Here is a 19,532-nt window from a genome sequence, read left to right on the forward strand (position 1 = left end):
CTCCGATTGCAGTCACTGGAATTTAGAAGAATGAGGGGTGATCTAATAGAAACTTTTAAAATTATGAAACAAATGGATCGGAAATTGTTTCCACTGATGGGCGAAATTCCAACTTGGGGGCACAGCCTCAAAATAAGTGTGAACAGATTTAAAACTGAGTTGAGGATGAGCTTCTTCATCCAAAGGGTTGTGAATCTGTGGAATTCTCTGCCCACTGAAACAGTTGAGGTTCCCTTGTTGAATGTTTTGAAAGCCAAAACAGATAGATCTTTGAACAGGAAAGGAATTGAGGGTTATGGTGAATGGGAGGGTAAGTGGAGCTGAGTCCGCAAAAAAGATCAGCGGAACGAGCTGGAAGAGACAGATGGCCTACTCCTGTTTTATTTCTTATGTCCGTATGTCCTTCGATTGCCATCCTTGTCATTCCTCCTTCCCTGGAATAGGCCAGTTCTGAACGCTGATCAGTAGGTCTTTAAATAACTCCCACATATCAAATGTTGACTTGTTCAATAAAAGCTCCTCCCAATTAATACTGCTCAGCTCCTACCTAACACTGATGTTATTTTCCCTCCCCCAATTTCGTCCCTTCCCACAAGGTCCTGATTATCCATGGCTGTCTTAAAATGTAAGGAGATGCGATCGCCCATTTAAGAAGCTCCTGCTTCACTGTTTTTCCCAAGTGGGAGTCAGCTACAGGCTTTCTTGTTCCACGATGGGGGAGGAAATGGCCGAGAGGTATTATTGCTGGACTGTTAATTCAGAGACTGAGATAACATTCTGGGGACCTGTGTTCAAATCCCAGCACAGCAGATGGTGGAATTTGAATTCAATATAAAAGAAAATCATGAATTAAGAATATAATGATGACCATGAATTCATTGCCAAATGTCAGAAAAACTCACCTGGTTCACTGATGTGCTTTCGGGAAGGAAACTGCCACCCTTACATGATCTGGCCTACATGTGACTGCAGACCCACAGCAATATGATTGACTTTGAACTGTCCCCTGGGCAATTAGGGATGGACAATAAACACTGCGTAGCTCGGGATGTCCTCCTCCCATTAACAAATAAATAAAATTGGATTCTAGATCTTCCGATCCAAGATCGTTTCTTGCTCTCATACTAATTTCTTTGCTTACAGTCACTTTCCCTCCTGCCTGTCTATTTGGAATGCCGTATAGCCCTGCGCACTTAGCTCCAGTGTTGATCTCCTTGTAACCATGTCTTTGTAATAGCTATAAAATCATGCCCGTCAACCTAGAAATGTGCTATTAATTTGTTGATTTTGTTCTGAATACAATGAGCACGCAAGCAAAGAGCCATGAATTTAGCTTTATCACTTGATTTCACTTCTTGACACTATTTACAGCTGTTTTCTGTTTGTACATGCTGTCTTTTCCAGTAGCACGCTGAGTATTGTTATCCCGATAGTTCTTTCGTATCAGTCCGTGTGTATTCCTGGGCGAATGTGCTCGTGTGGTCTCAGGAGTTGCGGAGGTCACGGCTCTGGGACAGCCGTTTCATCGCTCTATGCTGCAGGTAAGAAGAAAAGAAAATCTCTTGCTCTGAGCTCTGCAAACCTGGGCAATGTCAAAAGGGAAACAAGGTCAAAAGAATTTCAACAAGAATCTCAAAATTAACTGCTGAATTCATATCAACATTACGGGCATCGCCCAACTTAGTGGCCACAACATCCCACTTTCTATTCTTCACAAACAATCCAAAGGCTGAAGTGTCCGTATCCCTCTTAACTTTTATGGTTTTTGAGCTAATTTCTTGTTTCTAACTTGTGCATATTTGTGGTGCCTTATGACTTCTTGCATTTAGCAATTGATAAAACTCACTCTCTCACGAGTTCAGGAGAAGCTAGTTTTATAGAATCCCCAGTGTGGAAACAGGCCACTCAGTTCAACAAGCCCACAGCAAGCCTCCAAAGAGCATCCCACCTAGACCCATCCCCATTCCCCTACTCTATCCCTGTCAGCCTGCATTTCCCATGGCTAATGTACCTAACCTCGACATCCGTGGGCACTGTGGGTAATTCAGCATTGCCAATCCACCTAACCTGCACATCTCTGGACTGTGGGAGGAAACCAGAGCACCCAGCAGAAACCCACACAGACAAGGGGAGAATGTGCAAACTCCACACAGACAGTCATCGGAGGCTGGAATGGAACTCAGGTCCCTGGTGCTGTGAGGTAGCAGTATTAACGACTGAGTCACCGTGTCACCCTGAGTTATCTTGACTCCTTCTGAAACATAGGAAGGTATCCACAAGACAAAGATCCTTTTTAGTCAGCTTAATTCAGACCAACTGAGGTAGATCTAGTTGGGTGTGTAAAGAAGGGGAGTCTTTCATGAGGGAACTTAACAATTTGGGAGACTCAGTCACCGAGGGAGCCTGACCCGAAGACTGGTCAAAACAATAATGATTCGATATGAATTAGTTAGAATGCAGCTGTTAACAGTAATCCTCCATCCCTATGTGGGAGCGAGATTTAACATTCAAAATCAAAACTGAAACTCTTGAACAAGGTAGTTCAAAACAGCCAGTTCTCTGATTGAGGTTGTGAACTTGCTCGCCGAGCTGGCTTCTTCTCATTCAGACGTTTCGTCACCATGATCGGTGACATCATGGGTACAGCCTCCAATGAAACGATGTTATTCTACTCTGTCTGGAATTGACACTGTCCGGTCTGTTACCATGAGTACTGTCATTTCCGGTTTTGATCTGTATGGGTTTGTGTGTGGGGGTCCAATTGTATCTGTTTGTTGGTTGCATTATGGGTGGAGAATCACGCCTCTCAGAGGACACTGCGACAAGGTAACCGTAGTAGCCCAAGCCAAGCATAGACACGCACAGGAATTCCGAGAGGCATGGTTCTGCACCCGTTCTCCAGCCTCACATTCTTGGTCTCTTCAGTCTGAATATGATCACTCAACCATATCCTTGATGACAAACAATAGAGTCTTACTTCCCAAAATCTACAAACAGGACTGTCCAGACAGATCGATTTGTTCTAATGATATCATCTTCTGCTGGAGGGATTCCGAAATGTCTGCATTCTTCCTCAACTGAGCATTCCTTGCATTCGTGGTTGACAGAGCTGTCAGCCACGTCCATTGTGCTGCAGGGTTCCCAAGCGGAATATGAGTTGCTGTTCCTGCAACTTTGGGGTGGCATCATTTGTGGCACTGCAGGAGGCCCATGTTCAGTTTGGTTATGACTTTTGAGGAACGGATGGTCCCTTTGAGATTGAAATTGGAGAAAGATTTCAGGATTTTTTCATGTTCTTGTCTTTCTGTTATGCCCCTAGGAAAAAAGCAATGAAAGTGCCGTTAATGTTTTGCACGGCGAGCTGCTGCACACTAACCGGTCTCACACCATTACCATCACCTTGCCCTTGTGAAGGCAGATATGGGTAAGGTTCTCAAAGCTGATAGAAGATTGAAACCACTCTAATCCTGTGACGATGGTAAGTTTCCCTTCTTTAAAAAAAAATGCTTGCAGCTGAATTCGCATAATATAGAGCACAGTGGCTCTGGTTAACACCACTGTCTCAATTCCACCCTTTGGTGACTTTCTGTGTGGAGTTTGCACATTCTCTATGTGCCTGCATGGGTTTTCTCCGGGTGCTCGAGTTTGCTCCCACAGTCAAAAGATGTGCAAGGTCGGTGGATTGGCCGTGCTAAATTTCCCAAGGTGTTCAGTGATGTGTAGGTTAGGTGAGTTATAGGTGGATGGGTCTGGGTGGGATGCTGTGAGGGGCAGTGTGGACATGTTGGGCTGACCGACCTGTTTCCACACTGTAAGGGTTCTCTGATTCATGATTCCATGATTTTACTGAGCGCAAAGGTACAATATTGACTCGTCATATTTGTCTCACCTCTTTACACATTGATAAGAAAGCTTTAATGTCAGTTTCTATGCATTTGCAACTTGTCTGCTGTCTCTGACAAGGCTGACGATATCTCCTTCTCGAATGCACATCCCCTGTCCCCCAACACTGAGAGGTGACACTTGCTTTTCATTTAGTACAATAAAAAAAACAATAGCCTCCATATTACATCCAGCGGCTTCTCTTAACACTCACACACTGTTCTTTTTTTCCTCCAGGTATTGACCACCCATCATTTCTAATTCCTCATCTCATCTCTCTCTCATGCGCTCTCTCTCTCTCTCTCTCTCTCTCATGCACTCTCTCTCTCTCTCTCATGCGCTCTCTCTCTCTCTCTCTCTCTCTCTCTCTCTCCCTCTGTCTCTCTCTCTCTGTCTCTCTCTCTCTCTGTCTTTATCTCTCCTCTCCCTGTTCTCCCCCATCACTTCACTCACAGGCACCAACAGAGGTTCACAGTCACACTATGTTGCACATGCATATTCTGTCCCTCATGCACAAACACACTACACACACACAAAAAAAAGTCAGGAACACAGTCTCTCACGAACACACTCTGTCACATTCTCACTCATTCATACTCCATACCGTCACACAGTCGTACACGGTCTTGCACACATTCTGTGGCACACTTGCATGCACTGTTGCAGGATCTTTTGCCAATGCTCTCACTCTCAAGTACACACATACTACCACAAATCTCTCCCTCACACACTTAGGTTTGCAAATTCACTTGCTGTCAAGCTCACTCACACTTACAGACACACTCACTCCCTCATGCATGCTGTAACACTCCCTTCTTGTGCTAACTCCCTTTCACACACTCTCAAGCACAGTCACTGGCACACACATTCTGTCGTGCGCACACACACACTTTCATGCACTGTCTTTGCACTCTTGAGCACAATCATATGCTCACCTCTCTCTTGCACACAGTCAATTTGATTTGAGTCAGAGATAATGGGAGCTGCAGATGCTGGAGAATCCAAGATAATAAAATGTGAGGCTGGATGAACACAGCAGGCCAAGCAGCATCTCTGATGAAGGGTCTTGGCCCAAAACGTCAGCTTTTGTGCTCCTGAGATGCTGCTTGGCCTGCTGTGTTCATCCAGCCTCACATTTTATTATCTTGATTTGAGTCATAATTGTCACATGTGCCCAGGTACAGTGTAAAGTTTTCTTCTGCATGCAGTATAGACAGGTATATCAAACAAGGCGCATTAGTGAAACGGAACATAGTGACAGCTACAGAGAAGATGCACAGAGAGCAAGATCAAAATTAGATTTAAGCTTTTCAGTGTCCTATTCAGATGTCCAATAACAGCAGTGAAGAAGCTGTTCTTGAATCTTTTCACGCATGTATACAAACTTTTTTTACATCTTCCCTTCAGAAAAAGGGAGAAGAGAGTGTAATTGGCGGGTGAGAAGGGCCTTTGATTATGTCAGTTTCTTTCCCGAGGCAGCGGGAAATAGAGGTGGAATCAACGAATGGAAGGCTGGTTTGCATGATGGACTATGCTGTGTTCATGACTCTGCAGTTTCTTGTGATCTCAGGAAGAGCTGTTGCCAAACCATGCTGTGACATGCATCCAGATAGGATGCTTTCTCTGGTACATGAATGAAAGTTGACCTTGCGGACACTCCAAATTACCTTAGCCTGCTGGGGAAATAGAGACATTTGGTGTGCTTTTTTGCCCATTGCGACGATCTGGGTGGACCAGGAGAGATTGTTGGTGATCGACACTCTCAACTATCTCCACCTCAGCAACATCTCTCTCAGTGTCTGATGCAGGCGCTCACACACTCACATTCTATCACCTATTCTGTCTGTCTGTCTCTCCCTCTTTCCCTCATCGCCCATCTCTCTGTCTCGCTCTCTCTCTCTCTGTCTCGCGCTCTCTCTCTCTCTCGCTCTCTCTCTCGCGCTGTCTCTCTCTCTCGCGCTGTCTCTCTCTCGCGCTGTCTCTCTCTCTCGCGCTGTCTCTCTCTCTCGCGCTGTCTCTCTCTCTCGCGCGCTCTCTCTTCCTCCCCCACCCCCCAACCTCTCTGGCTCTCTCTCTCTCTCTCTCTCCCTCTCCCTCTCTCTCTCTCTCTCTCTCTCTCTTTTTCTCACACACCAACTCATTGCTCAGTATTCCATGGTATCTGAATTGTTGGAAGAATTAACTTAGACTGAGCGTGGATTTTCTCCCAAATTAGTTATGACAAAGCAGAACCAATTCTGCCTGGAAGAAGAAAGGCAGGAGCCATAATAATTCGGGATTGTTTTGCTAGAGGAACCGTGCTGTGATATGCATCCAGATAGGATGCTTTCTGTGGTACATCAATGAAAGTTGCCCTTGTGGGCACACGCAATTGCCTTAGCCTCCTGTGAAGTAGAGACAACGGTGTGCTTTTTTGCTCATTGCGATGATGTGGATGGACCAGTGAACTAATCTAAGCCCATCCCCCTACACGATCCCATTATCATCCATATGCTTATCCGAGGACTGTTGAAATGCCCCGAATGTGGCTGAGCTAACTGCATTGTCAGGCAGGGGGTTCCACATCCTTACCACTCTCTGAGTAAAGAACCTGCCTCTGATATCTTTCTCAAATCTATTATCCCTCACTGTTAAGCTGTGCCCCCGAATACAAGCTGACGTCATCATCCTCGGAAAAAGACCCACACTGTCCACCCTGTCTCATCCACTGATCATCTTGTATGTCTCTATTAAATCCCCTCTGAACCACCTTCTCTCCAATGAGTACAGACCCAAGTCCCTCAGCCTTTCTTCAGAAGACCTTCACTCCGGACCAGGCAACATCTCCTCTGCACCTTTTCCAATGCTTCCACATCCTTCCTGTAATGGGGCGACCAGAACTGTACGCAATATTCCAAATGAGACCGCACCAGTTTTTTGGACAGTTGCTCTGGATCTCAATCCCACTGCCAATAAAACCTAAAACACCGGAAGCCGCCTTCACAGCACTATCAACCTGGATGGCAATTTTCAGGGATCGACATAGATGGACACCCTCTGCACAGCAACACTACCAAGAATCTTTCCATTGACCCAATATTCTGCCTTCCTATTATTCATCCCAAAGTGAATCACCTCACATTTATCCGCATTGAACTCCATCTGCCACCTTTCTGCCCAATTCTGCAGTTCATCCAAGTCTACCTGTCACCTGCAACATTCTTCCACATTGTCCACCACTCCACCGACTTGAGTGTCATCTGCAAACTTACTAACCGATCTACCAATGCCTCCGTCCAAGTCATTTATTAAAATGACAAACAGCAGTGGTCCCAAAACAGATCCTTGAGACAAACCAGAAGTCACCAGACTCCAGGCTGAATATTTTCTATCAAACACCAATGGTTGCCGCCTTAGCCAAAGCCAGTTTCTAATCCAACCTGCTAAATCTCCCTCAATCCCATGTCTCCATGTTTTCTCCAACAGCCTACCATGTGGAACCTTATCGAAGGCTTTACTGAAGTCCATGTCCACCACGTCAACTGCCCGACCCTCATCCACGTGCTTGGTCACCTTCCAAAATTACTCAATGAGGCTTGTGAGACACGACCTGCCCTTGACAAATCCATGTCGACTATCTCCCATCAAATTGGTGCTTGCTCGATGACTATAAATCCTATCTCTTATAATCCTTTCCAAAACTTTTCCTGCAACAATGGGTGACTTTAACTTTCCTAATATTGATTGGAACCTCCTTCGAGCAGAAGATTTGAATGGAGCTGTTTTTGTAAGGTGTGTTCAGGAGGGTTTCCTAACGCAGTACGTTGACAGGCCGACGAGGGGAGAGGCCATTCTAGACTTGGTGCTCGGAAACGAGCCGGGGCAGGTATCAGATCTTGTGGTGGGAGAGCATTTTGGTGATAGTGACCATAACACTCTCTCATTCTACATAGCTATGGAGAAGGAGAGGATTAGGCAGAATGGGAGGATATTTAATTGGGGAAGAGGAAACTATGATGCGATTAGACACGAGTTAGGAAGCATGGACTGGGAGCAGTTGTTCCATGGTAAGGGAACTATAGACATGTGGAGATTGTTTAAGGAACAGTTGTTGGGAGTGATGAGTAAATATGTCCCTCTGAGACAGGCAAGACGGGGTAAGATAAAGGAACCTTGGATGACGAGAGCGGTGGAGCTTCTAGTGAAAAGGAAGAAGGTAGCTTACATAAGGTGGAGGAAGCTAGGGTCAAGTTCAGCTAGAGAGGATTACATGCAGGCAAGGAAGGAGCTCAAAAATGGTCTGAGGAGAGCCAGGAGGGGGCACGAGAAAGGCTTGGCAGAAGGAATCCGGGAAAACACAAAGGCATTTTACACTTACGTGAGGAATAAGAGAATGGTCAAAGAAAGAGTAGGGCCGATCAGGGATAGCATAGGGAACTTGTGTGTGGAGCCTGAGGAGGTAGGGGAAGCCCTAAATGAGTTTTTTGCTTCTGTCTTTACGAAAGAAACGACCTGTGTAGTGAATGAAACCTTTGAAGAGCAGGTGTGCATGCTGGAATGGATAGAGATAGAGGAAGCTGATGTACTGAAAATTTTGTCAAACATTAAGATTGACAAGTCGCCAGGCCCGGATCAGATTTGTCCTCGGCTGCTTTGGGAAGCGAGAAATGCAATTGCTTCGCCACTTGCGAAGATCTTTGCATCCTCGCTCTCCACTGGAGTCGTACCTGAGGACTGGAGAGAGGCAAATGTAATTCCTCTCTTCAAGAAAGGAAATAGGGAAATCCCCGGCAATTATAGACCGGTAAGTCTCACGTCTGTCGTCTGCAAGGTGTTAGAAAGGATTCTGAGGGATAAGATTTATGACCATCTGGAAGAGCATGGCTTGATCAAATACAGTCAACACGGCTTTGTGAGGGGTAGGTCATGCCTTACAAACCTTATCGAGTTTTTTGAGGATGTGACTAGTAAGGTTGATGAGGGTCAAGCTGTGGATGTGGTGTATATGGACTTCAGTAAGGCATTTGATAAGGTTCCCCATGGAAGGCTCATTCAGAAGGTCAGGAGGAATGGGATACAGGGGAACTTAGCTGCTTGGATACAGAATTGGCTGGCCAACAGAAGACAGCGAGTGGTAGTAGAAGGAAAATATTCTGCCTGGAAGTCAGTGGTGAGTGGGGTTCCACAGGGCTCTGTCCTTGGGCCTCTACTGTTTGTAATTTTTATTAATGACTTGGACGAGGGAATTGAAGGATGGGTCAGCAAGTTTGCAGACGACACAAAGGTCGGAGGTGTCGTTGACAGTGTAGAGGGCTGTTGTAGGCTGCAGCGGGACATTGACAGGATGCAGAGATGGGCTGAGAGGTGGCAGATGGAGTTCAACCTTGATAAATGCGAGGTGATGCATTTTGGAAGGTCGAATTTGAAAGCTGAGTACAGGATTAAGGATAGGATTCTTGGCAGCGTGGAGGAACAGAGGGATCTTGGTGTGCAGATACATAGATCCCTTAAAATGGCCACCCAAGTGGACAGGGTTGTTAAGAAAGCATATGGTGTTTTGGCTTTCATTAACAGGGGGATTGAGTTTAAGAGTCGTGAGATCTTGTTGCAGCTCTATAAAACTTTGGTTAGACCGCACTTGGAATACTGCGTCCAGTTCTGGGCGCCCTATTATAGGAAAGATGTGGATGCTTTGGAGAGGGTTCAGAGGAGGTTTACCAGGATGCTGCCTGGACTGGAGGGCTTATCTTATGAAGAGAGGTTGACTGAGCTCGGTCTCTTTTCATTGGAGAAAAGGAGGAGGAGAGGGGACCTAATTGAGGTATACAAGATAATGAGAGGCATAGATAGAGTCGATAGCCAGAGACTATTTCCCAGGGCAGAAATGGCTAGCACGAGGGGTCATAGTTTTAAGCTGGTTGGTGGAAAGTATAGAGGGGATGTCAGAGGCAGGTTCTTTACGCAGAGAGTTGTGAGAGCATGGAATGCGTTGCCAGCAGCAGTTGTGGAAGCAAGGTCATTGGGGTCATTTAAGAGACTGCTGGACATGCATATGGTCACAGAAATTTGAGGGTGCATCCATGAGGATCAATGGTCGGCACAACATTGTGGGCTGAAGGGCCTGTTCTGTGCTGTACTGTTCTATGTTCTATGTTCTAACAGACGGAAGGCTCACTGGGTTTATAATTACCTGGGTCATCTCTACTGCCCTCTTTGAACAAGGGCACAACATTTGCAACCCTCCAGCCTTCTGGTACTAAACCTGTAGACAATGAGGATTCAAAGATCAAGGCCAAAGGCTCCGTCACCACCTCCGTAGCCTCCCAGAGAATCTGAAAGTTTCGAAGGATGCTGCGTTGTATCCGGAGGTTGGTGGGGTGGTACGTTAGGACGAGGGAGACTTTGTTTTGGTTGTTGTTGCGGGGTGGGGTGAGAGGGATTTGTTGCAGGAAATGCTGGAGACACGATCGAGGGCGTTATCAACCACAGAGCGGGGCAAGTTGTGGTCCTTGAAAAATGAGGACATCTGAGATATACGGGAATAGAATACCTCATCCTGTGAGTGCAGATGCAGAGGCAAAGGAATGGGGAATAGGGGATGAATTGTTGCAGGAATATGGTGGGAGGAGGTGTAATCTTGGTAGCTGTGGGAATTGGTGGAGTTGAAATGGATATTTGTTTCTCAGTGGTTGGAAATAGAGTGGTCCAGGTAGGAGAGAGAGGTATCAGAGATTGTCCAGGTTAACTTCAAGTTCGGGAGGAAGGTGTTGGTGAAGTGGATGAACTGTTCGAGCCCCTTGTGGGAACACGAGGCGGTGCCGATACAGTCATCAATGTAACGGAGGAAGAGGTGGGGTTGAGGGCCAGTGTAGGTACGGAACAGGGAGCGTTCCATGTAACCTACAAAGAGGCAGGCATAGCTTGGGCCCATTTGGCTACCCTGGCCACCCTCTTTGTCTGTAGGAAGTGGGAGGAATTGAAAGAGAAACTGTTGAGGGTTGTTCAAGGACCGGAACTTACCCCTCCTCAGTGGTCAAAAACACCCTCGACCGTGTCACCCGCGTTTCCCACAACTCATCCCTCTCACCCGCACCCCATAATAACTACCAAAACAGTGTCCTCGTCGCCCTCACGTACCACCCCACCAACATCTGGATTCAATGCGTCGTCCTCCGACCCTTCTGCCATCCGCAATCCGACCCCACCACCAAAGACGTTTTTCCCACCACCCTTAGGTGACCCCCTTATCCGCTCCACACTCCCCTCTAGCACTCCCGACACCCAGCACTTTTCCCTGCATATCCATAAATGTTGTCATCAAAACGTTTAAAATTCACTGGTCCCGATACCTCCCCCCCATCCCAGGCCCCAGGAAGAATTTCCTCAGCAAACAGATGTTTACCTGCACATCTGCTAATGTGGTAGACTGTATCCACTGTTGCCATTGTGGCCCCCTCTACATCGGGGAAACCAAACAGGTTTGGGGACCGCTTCGCCTGTGCTCAGTTTGCACTAAAGAACTGCACCTCCCAGTCGTGAACTGTTTCGACTCTCCCTACCAATCCTCAGGTAACATGTCCATCCTGGGCCTCCTGCAGTGCCACAACGATGCCACCTGAAGGTTGCAGGAGCAGCACCTCATATTGCGCTTGGGAACCCTGCACTCCATGGTATCAATGTGGACTTCACAAGCTTCAAAATCACCCCTCCCCTTCCCGCATCCCAAAACCAGCCCACCTATCCCATCCTGCCACCTCAAACCCCACCCCCATTTCCTGCCTCCTAACCTCTTCCCGCCCCGGAGACCTGTTCGTCCTCCCCGGACTGACCTCTCCCCTCCCTACCTCCCCACCTACATTCACCTCTGCTGGCTCCATCCCCACCTCTTTAACTTGTCTGTCTCCTCTCCACCTATCTTCTCCTCTATCCATCTTTGATCCGCCTCCCCCTCTCTCACTATTTATTTCAGAACTCTCTCCCCCTCCCCCTTTTCTGATGAAAGGTCTCGGCCCAACATGTCAGCTTTTGTGCTCCTCAGATGCTGCTTGGCCTGCTGTGTTCATCCAGCTGCACACTTTGTTATCTCTACATCTCTTAACAACCTCATTAAGTGAGTTCTAGAGCGAACTATGCAGGGTAGACTTTGGGTTTATCATTCTAACTTGCCAGTCCTGAAAGATGAAAGTTGGTTTGTGTTGGATGTTTGTCTCATAGCTACGAAAGATACACTGAAAGGATTTTTCAAATCTTTTGTTGAGAATTGTACCCATTTAGTCAGTAATCCTTTTCCTTTTTTAAAGCTTCCTTGGTAGTGACAAATTTCAAATATCTGCGGAATTTTATTTGGCTTTGTATTGGTTCTCTGTGATTCTCTGTTCATGGCTCCACGACCTGCTAGCTAATTACAGAATTTATCATTGATGTGCTTCAGTCTTATATATCCCAATTTCAGGAGAAAGTCCAGAGAGACCTTTTAAAGGAAAGGGGTTTAGAAAGAAAATCTATCGATCAAAATCATGAACAGTTGATAAATTATTTGCACTTCATATTTCCAGAACCTACCCCGGAAGAGAGAGCCCAGAGAATTGCCAAAGCTGTCCGCAAACAGTCAACAGAAGTGAAGGAAAATTGGGAGCAATTGAAAACCCGTGCGAGCAACTGGCAGAAACAGGTGGAAAAGGCGTTGGAGAAACTTCAAGAACTGCAGAAAGCGCTGGATGATCTTGAGGCTCATGTGATAACAGCTGAGGGGGTCCACACTGATTGGCAACCTGTGGGTGACCTGCTTATTGACTCATTGCAGGATCACATTGATAAAACCACAGTAAGTGCAATTACATTACACTTCACTTATGAACAGATGTAACCACAATGTTGTATCGAGACGATCAGTAATATGAGTATTCAGTAATATTGATTGAATGGTTGTTAACTGAATTTGCAAATTAAAAGTTAGTTGAGCATGCCTTCTGATGATATCACAACATGAATATCAGTATAATTGAGGATTCTATTAGTCAGTGACATCAGCTGAGTTATCTGCTTGTTGCCATGTTATCAGGGTTAAAGGTAAAGTCTTAGCACGCCATTTGGCGACTCCTTAGAGAGAGACAACTGGTTATGATTTAACCTGAAGATCACCACGCCTCAGTCAAGTAGAGCGGTTGAGGCGAAGACCCTTTGTGGTCAGCTCACTGGTATGGCAATTGAGCCCTCTCTGCAGGGCATCACTCTGCATCACAAACCAACTGAATTTGAATAGAGTTTAGGATTGGAGAGCAATCCATGCAATTATTTTTTTTAATGAATGTTTCTCACTGGGACTCTCTCACCGGCAAACTTTTTAAAAGCCAGCTCAGCCATACAGGCGAGATCAGTTCCTGATCTCAGCTGAATTTTTTGACCTGGGGTGGGTCAGCGTTAGGAGTTCAGTGATTGGAATGAATTCTCATGAAGTTAGCGAGAGGGATACTACACGTGAATAGATCGATGTTTTGAGAAGAGGATGAGATATGAGCAAAAGTTGAATTGATGTGGAAGACCAGCCACAATCATCATCGACGGTGGAGCAGGCTTGAGCGGCCATGCAACATTGTGCTGCCGCTATTTGACTTGTTCTGTGGAAAGGAAGGAAAATGGTCCAAGTGTCAAAAATGATGAAGACCACATCATTCTACAACCTCAAAATTTGATTGTGTTCAGCATATTATCACTCCTGGTACCCCTAAATCCTGGTCTATCATCTCAGCAGCTCGACTCTGCCCATAAGCTGGTTAGATGTGACATTTTTGAGGGATCTTCCCAAGTCTGAAAATCATTTTTGTTTTTGTAGAATCAGAGTTGGCCAGTGTGGAAGGAGGTCGTTTGGCATATCATAGCTCTTTGAAGTAACTCCCCAATTCGTCCCCCTCTGCTTGGCAATGACTTGAACCACTTATAAAATCTCTTTAATGGAGGGAAACTTTGAAGGCGTCTGAAAGGTGTATTCACAATCCCAGAATACAACTGAGCCTTATTAAGTTGTTAGTTCTGACGGTCAAGAGCTTGATGAAAGAGGATTGTTTTAAAAAGTGCCTTAAAAGAGAAAACGTACAGAGGCTAAGAGGTGTAGGAAGTTAGCGAGTTTTGAGAAGATTTGTTGCTCGGGTTGAGGTTCGGGATGTGAGTTTGCTCGCTGAAGGTGTAGGAAGTCTCTTCTTGGGTTTGAAGCCGACACAATTAAATGTTTGGCAACTAGTAGTGGGCCGTTTAAAATCAAGAGTGGGCAAGAGGACATAATTAGACGAGTGCAGATATCCTGAAGTATAGTTGGACTGGTGGAGATTACGAAAATAGCGATAGGCATAGCCAAGGAACGATTTGTAAACAAAAATGAGAATTTAATAAAATTACTGTTAATAGTATCAGTCAGGTCGAAAGTACAGAGAAGAGGATTTGGTTCAAGGTGAGACTCGGGCAGTGGAGTTTTAGACGACGTCAAGTTTTCAATGGGCAAATGTGGGACTCCAACAGGGAATGCATTGGAATTGTCAGGTCCAGAAGTGAAGTAGTTCCAGATGAAGGTTTCACTGCTCATGAGCCAAGACAAGAGACAGGTAGGCAGAATTGAAAAGATGTAAAGAGACAGCTTTAGGGATTGCATGAATGTGTGGTCGGACGTTCATCATGGGATAAACAAGATGCCAAGGTTGTGCTGAGACAAGCGTAATATTACATTGTTGCCAAGGCGGAGTAATGCAATCAGTAGGTAGTGAATAGAGATTGGTGTGGGGACCACAAAGTGGTCTTCCCAGTTTTAAATTGTTATCTCTACATAGTTGCGCAACTTAATGTTCTGTTCAAAAGGCATTACTGACAAGGAAACAGAAGTTAGCCATTTGTTTACTTGTCAATATATCTTGATTTTTCCACCATGTTCTCCAGTTAATAACACAAGATGTGCACTGTACGAACTGAACTGTTCAAACCTTAAAAGGAGATGTTAAAATTGTGGAATATAAAGTTAAATATATTTCTTTGAAAATTTGAATAAATTACATGAAGGTTTGACCAAGACTGCAAGGAATTAGATGGAACATGAGATGAATAAAACAAGCAGTAGTAAGGTGGTATTAGCTGGACGTTCCTGAAGAAAGAGAACGCAGCCAACCTTTCTTCCATCAGGGGGATTAATTGTGTGGTGTCAGACACAGTCGATTCAATCATTCCTTCTGTCTTTACTGTCTGACTGGACTGTGGTTGTAATATTTCCTTTTTTAAACGCTCAAGGTTAGACATACTTCACTTGACATTCTCATTTTATAAATTTTAAGAAGTTGACTTATTGTCAAGTCACGGTAGGATTGAAGACACATTCTGTAAGTGTTTGAAGTCAGAAGTCACATGACACCAGCTTATAGTCCAACAGGTTCATTTGAAATCACACAAGCTTTTGGAGTGCAGCCCCTTCATCAGGTGCAGTTCGTGAGGTGACCACAGAGAGACACAGCTTATAAGCAGAGAGATCAAAAGATCATAGAATTGGCGTGAGTGGAGTGTCAGATAATAACTCTATACAGGTGACCAAGAGTGTTAGAGGCAAGTAAAGCGTTTATAAAGTCCATGTCAGTGCTGTGTTGTCATGATAATCAGGCAGCGCAACAGGAATGTACAAAAGGTGGCATCTCAGGTCAGACTCTGACTTGTAGTTTCGAGGCTTGTGTTCAGAATCTGTCTTAGAGTTTTAACCTTTATTTCAAAAGCAAGAATTTATAAGATACCACACTGACTGTAACGACAAGTTGTGTGTTTCTTCAACAAAATATCTGCAAACAAACAAACATCCTGGATGAAGACTTATTATCTGACACTCCACTCACACCAGTTGTATGATGTTTTGATCTGTCTGCTTATCAATTGTGTGTCTGTGTGTTTACCTCCCTGACCGCACCTGATGAAGGGACTGCACTCCCAAAGCTTGTGTGATTTCAAATAAACCTGTCAGATTATAACCTGATGTCATGTGAGCTCTGACTTTGTCTATCCTAGTCCAACACCAGCACCTCCACATTATAACTGTTTGGAACCAAGTCAGTGCAACAGGTACATATCGAACATTTGACTTCGGAAGAATGCCTAGTGCTGAAAAATTCATTAATAACAAAGGATTTCTTCATTGTACCATCTATCGTAACATGCTGCGTCTCACAGTCATAATGAAAGGATGGCCACTTCAATTTCGCAGGGCCAAGAACAGTTATGGACATTTTTAGCATGGGAGGAGGCCATTCAACCTATTTTATCTGTCCCAGCTCTCTCCCAGCACAAGAAAATTAATCCTTCTCTCGAACTCATTCCACATATTTCACAGAATTGAAATATATAGGTACATATTTAGGAGATTTTAACATCAAGTGAGCAGTTCTCGCACTTCACCTCGTCACTAAAAATGGAAAATGTGACTTACAAAGAGTGGGTCTTTATTTTGTTCTGTTTTGATGATGAAGCAGATGCAAGTCGAAGTGCTGGAACTGGCCTCTTGAACTTACCAACTGTTCAACGTGTATGAAATGATTTCTGTGTGCATCTACTAAAAGCAGTTTTATGGAAGGAAAAGGTACCAAAGAAGATTTGGTGTATTGTGCTTGATGCTATTATACGCCAACCTGTGAAAACAGAACTCTACGACTGAGTGTTGAGTTCTGAGAGGGGGCTGTCTTGTTTGAATTTACATTGCTAAGCCGAGGCCTATTTTCCCAACAGCAAAATTGGTAATCCAGCAAGAAATGGAAATTTCTCACATTTGTTGGCTGTAAGTGTCTGTTTAAAGTTTCCTTATATACAGGTGCTTAACCTGCTTTTACAGTTGGAACATTTGTTGTGCCAATGAAAATTTTTTGAATGGTTTCACCTCCAGTTTTCCTGTTTATACATATTTGGTATTTTTTCAGGGTAAGGACTATCTGCAAAATCTGAGATTGGGTTTTGAAAGACAGCAGCCTTTGTTTTGGAGAGATAATGGGAACTGCAGATGCTGGAGAACGCGAGATAACACCGTGTGGAACTGGATGAAGACAGCAGGCCAAGCAGCATCTCAGGAGCACAAAAGCTGACGTTTCGGGCCGAGAACCTTCTTCAGAAAATGGGGAGGGGGTGCGGGTTCTGGAATAAATAGGGAGAGAGGGGGAGGCGGATGGAAGATGGATGGAGGAGAAGATAGGTGGAGAGGAGAGTATGGGTAGGGAGGCAGGGAGGGGATAGGTCAGTCTGGGGAGGCCGGACAGGTCAAGGGAGCGGGATGAGGGGAAATAGGGGTGCGGCATGAGGTGGGAGGGGGGATGGGTGAGAGGAAGAATAGGTTAGGGAGGCAGGGACGAGCTGGGCTGGTTTTGGGATGCAGTGGGAGGACAGGAGATTTGGAAGCTTGTGAAATCCACACTGATAGCATTGGGCTGCAGGGTTCCCAAGCAGAATATGAGTTGCTGTTCCTGCAACCTTCGGGTGGCGTCATTATGGCACTGCAGGAGGTCCAGGTTGGACATGTCCTCTCAGGAATGGGAGGGGGAGTTGAAATGGTTCGTGACTGGGAGGTGCAGTTGTTTATTGCAAACTGAGCGTAGGTGTTCTGAAAAGTGGTCCCCAAGCCTCTGCATCGTTTCCCCAATGTGGAGGAAGCCACAACGGGGACAGCGGATGTTTTGGATATTTCTTAAGCATTGATTTTCATTCAGAGTTGGTTGGATTTTGCTGAAGCAATAGACATAACTCACTATGACATAGACAATGTCAGAGTTAATGTTTCGCGTCCTGTGACCCTTCCTCAGATCTCACTCTTCACTGATGCTGCCAGACCTGCTGAGCTTTTCCAGCAACTTCTGCTTTTGTTGCTGATTTACAGTGCCCACAGTTAGAACATAGAACATAGAACAGTACAGCACAGAAAAGGCCCATCAGCCCACAATGTTGTGCCGACCATTGATCCTCATGTATGCACCCTCAAATTTCTGTGACCATTTACATGTCCAGCAGTCTCTTAAATGACCCCAATGACCTTGCTTCCACAACTGCTGCTGGCAACGCATTCCATGCTCTCACAACTCTCTGCGTAAAGAACCTGCCTCTGACATCCCCTCTCTACTTTCCACCAACCAGCTTAAAACTATGACCCCTCGTGCTAGCCATTTCTGCCCTGGGAAATAGTCTCTGGCTATCAACTCTATCTATGCCTCTCATTATCTTGTATATCTCAATTAGGTCCCCTCTCCTCCTCCTTTTCTCCAATGAAAAGAGACCGAGCTCAGTCAACCTCTCTTCATAAGATAAGCCCTCCAGTCCAGGCAGCATCCTGGTAAACCACCTCTGAACCCTCTCCAAAGCATCCACATCTTTCCTATAATAGGGCGCCCAGAACTGGACGCAGTATTCCAAGTGCGGTCTAACCAAAGTTTTATATAGCTGCAACAAGATCTCACGACTCTTCAACTCAATCCCCCTGTTAGTGAAAGCCAAAACACCATATGCTTTCTTAACAACCCTGTCCACTTGGGGGGCCATTTTAAGGGATCTATGTATCTGCACACCAAGATCCCTCTGTTCCCCCACGCTGCCAAGAATCCTATCCTTAATCCTGTACTCAGCTTTCAAATTCGACCTTCCAAAATGCATCACCTCGCATTTATCAAGGTTGAACTCCATCTGCCACCTCTCAGCCCATCTCTGCATCCTGTCAATGTCCCGCTGCAGCCTACAGCAGCCCTCTACACTGTCAACGACACCTCCGACCTTTGTGTCGTCTGCAAACTTGCTGACCCATCCTTCAATTCCCTCGTCCAAGTCATTAATAAAAATTACAAACAGTAGAGGCCCAAGGACAGAGCCCTGTGGAACTCCACTCACCACTGACTTCCAGGCAGAATCTTTTCCTTCTACTACCACTCGCTGTCTTCTGTTGGCCAGCCAATTCTGTATCCAAGCAGCTAAGTTCCCCTGTATCCCATTCCTCCTGACCTTCTGAATGAGCCTTCCATGGGGAACCTTATCAAATGCCTTACTGAAGTCCATATACACCACATCCACAGCTCGACCCTCATCAACTTTTCTAGTCACATCCTCAAAACCTCGATAAGGTTTGTAAGGCATGACCTACCCCTCACAAAGCCGTGTTGACTGTATTTGATCAAGCCATGCTCTTCCAGATGGTCATAAATCTTATCCCTCAGAATCCTTTCTAACAACTTGCAGACGACAGACGTGAGACTTACCGGTCTATAATTGCCGGGGATTTCCCTATTTCCTTTCTTGAAGAGACGAATTACATTTGCCTCTCTCCAGTCCTCAGGTACGACTCCAGTGGAGAGCGAGGATGCAAAGATCTTCGCAAGTGGCGAAGCAATTGCATTTCTCGCTTCCCAAAGCAGCCGAGGACAAATCTGATCCGGGCCTGGCGACTTGTCAATCTTAATGTTTGACAAAATTTTCAGCACATCAGCTTCGTCTATCTCTATCCATTCCAGCATGCACACCTGCTCTTCAAAGGTTTCATTCACTACAAAGTTGGTTTCTTTCGTAAAGACAGAAGCAAAAAACTCATTTAGGGCTTCCCCTACCTCCTCAGGCTCCACACACAAGTTCCCTATGCCATCCCTGATCGGCCCTATGACGCAGGCAAAACTCTATCTCTGCAGGAAGCATGA

General features: G+C 45.5%; 1 protein-coding gene across 3 annotated transcripts in view; it reads left to right on the plus strand.

Moving 5' to 3' along the window:
- LOC132207571 (uncharacterized) overlaps window positions 1–18,822 on the plus strand; it is a 369,490-nt gene extending 350,668 nt beyond the window's left edge. For 2 of the 3 annotated variants that reach the window (XM_059643523.1, XM_059643522.1), the window contains 3 exons: window positions 1,405–1,541; window positions 12,417–12,685; window positions 16,791–18,822. In XM_059643523.1, the coding sequence (XP_059499506.1) occupies window positions 1,405–1,541; window positions 12,417–12,685; window positions 16,791–16,952 (568 nt within the window). In that variant the 3' untranslated portion in view covers window positions 16,953–18,822. The remainder of the gene's footprint in view (window positions 1–1,404; window positions 1,542–12,416; window positions 12,686–16,790) is intronic. The other variant, XM_059643524.1, reaches the window with a different exon arrangement.
- The last annotated feature ends 710 nt before the right edge of the window (window positions 18,823–19,532 follow it).

This window comes from Stegostoma tigrinum, unplaced genomic scaffold, assembly GCF_030684315.1.
Source record: "Stegostoma tigrinum isolate sSteTig4 unplaced genomic scaffold, sSteTig4.hap1 scaffold_102, whole genome shotgun sequence".
NCBI lineage: Eukaryota > Metazoa > Chordata > Chondrichthyes > Orectolobiformes > Stegostomatidae > Stegostoma > Stegostoma tigrinum.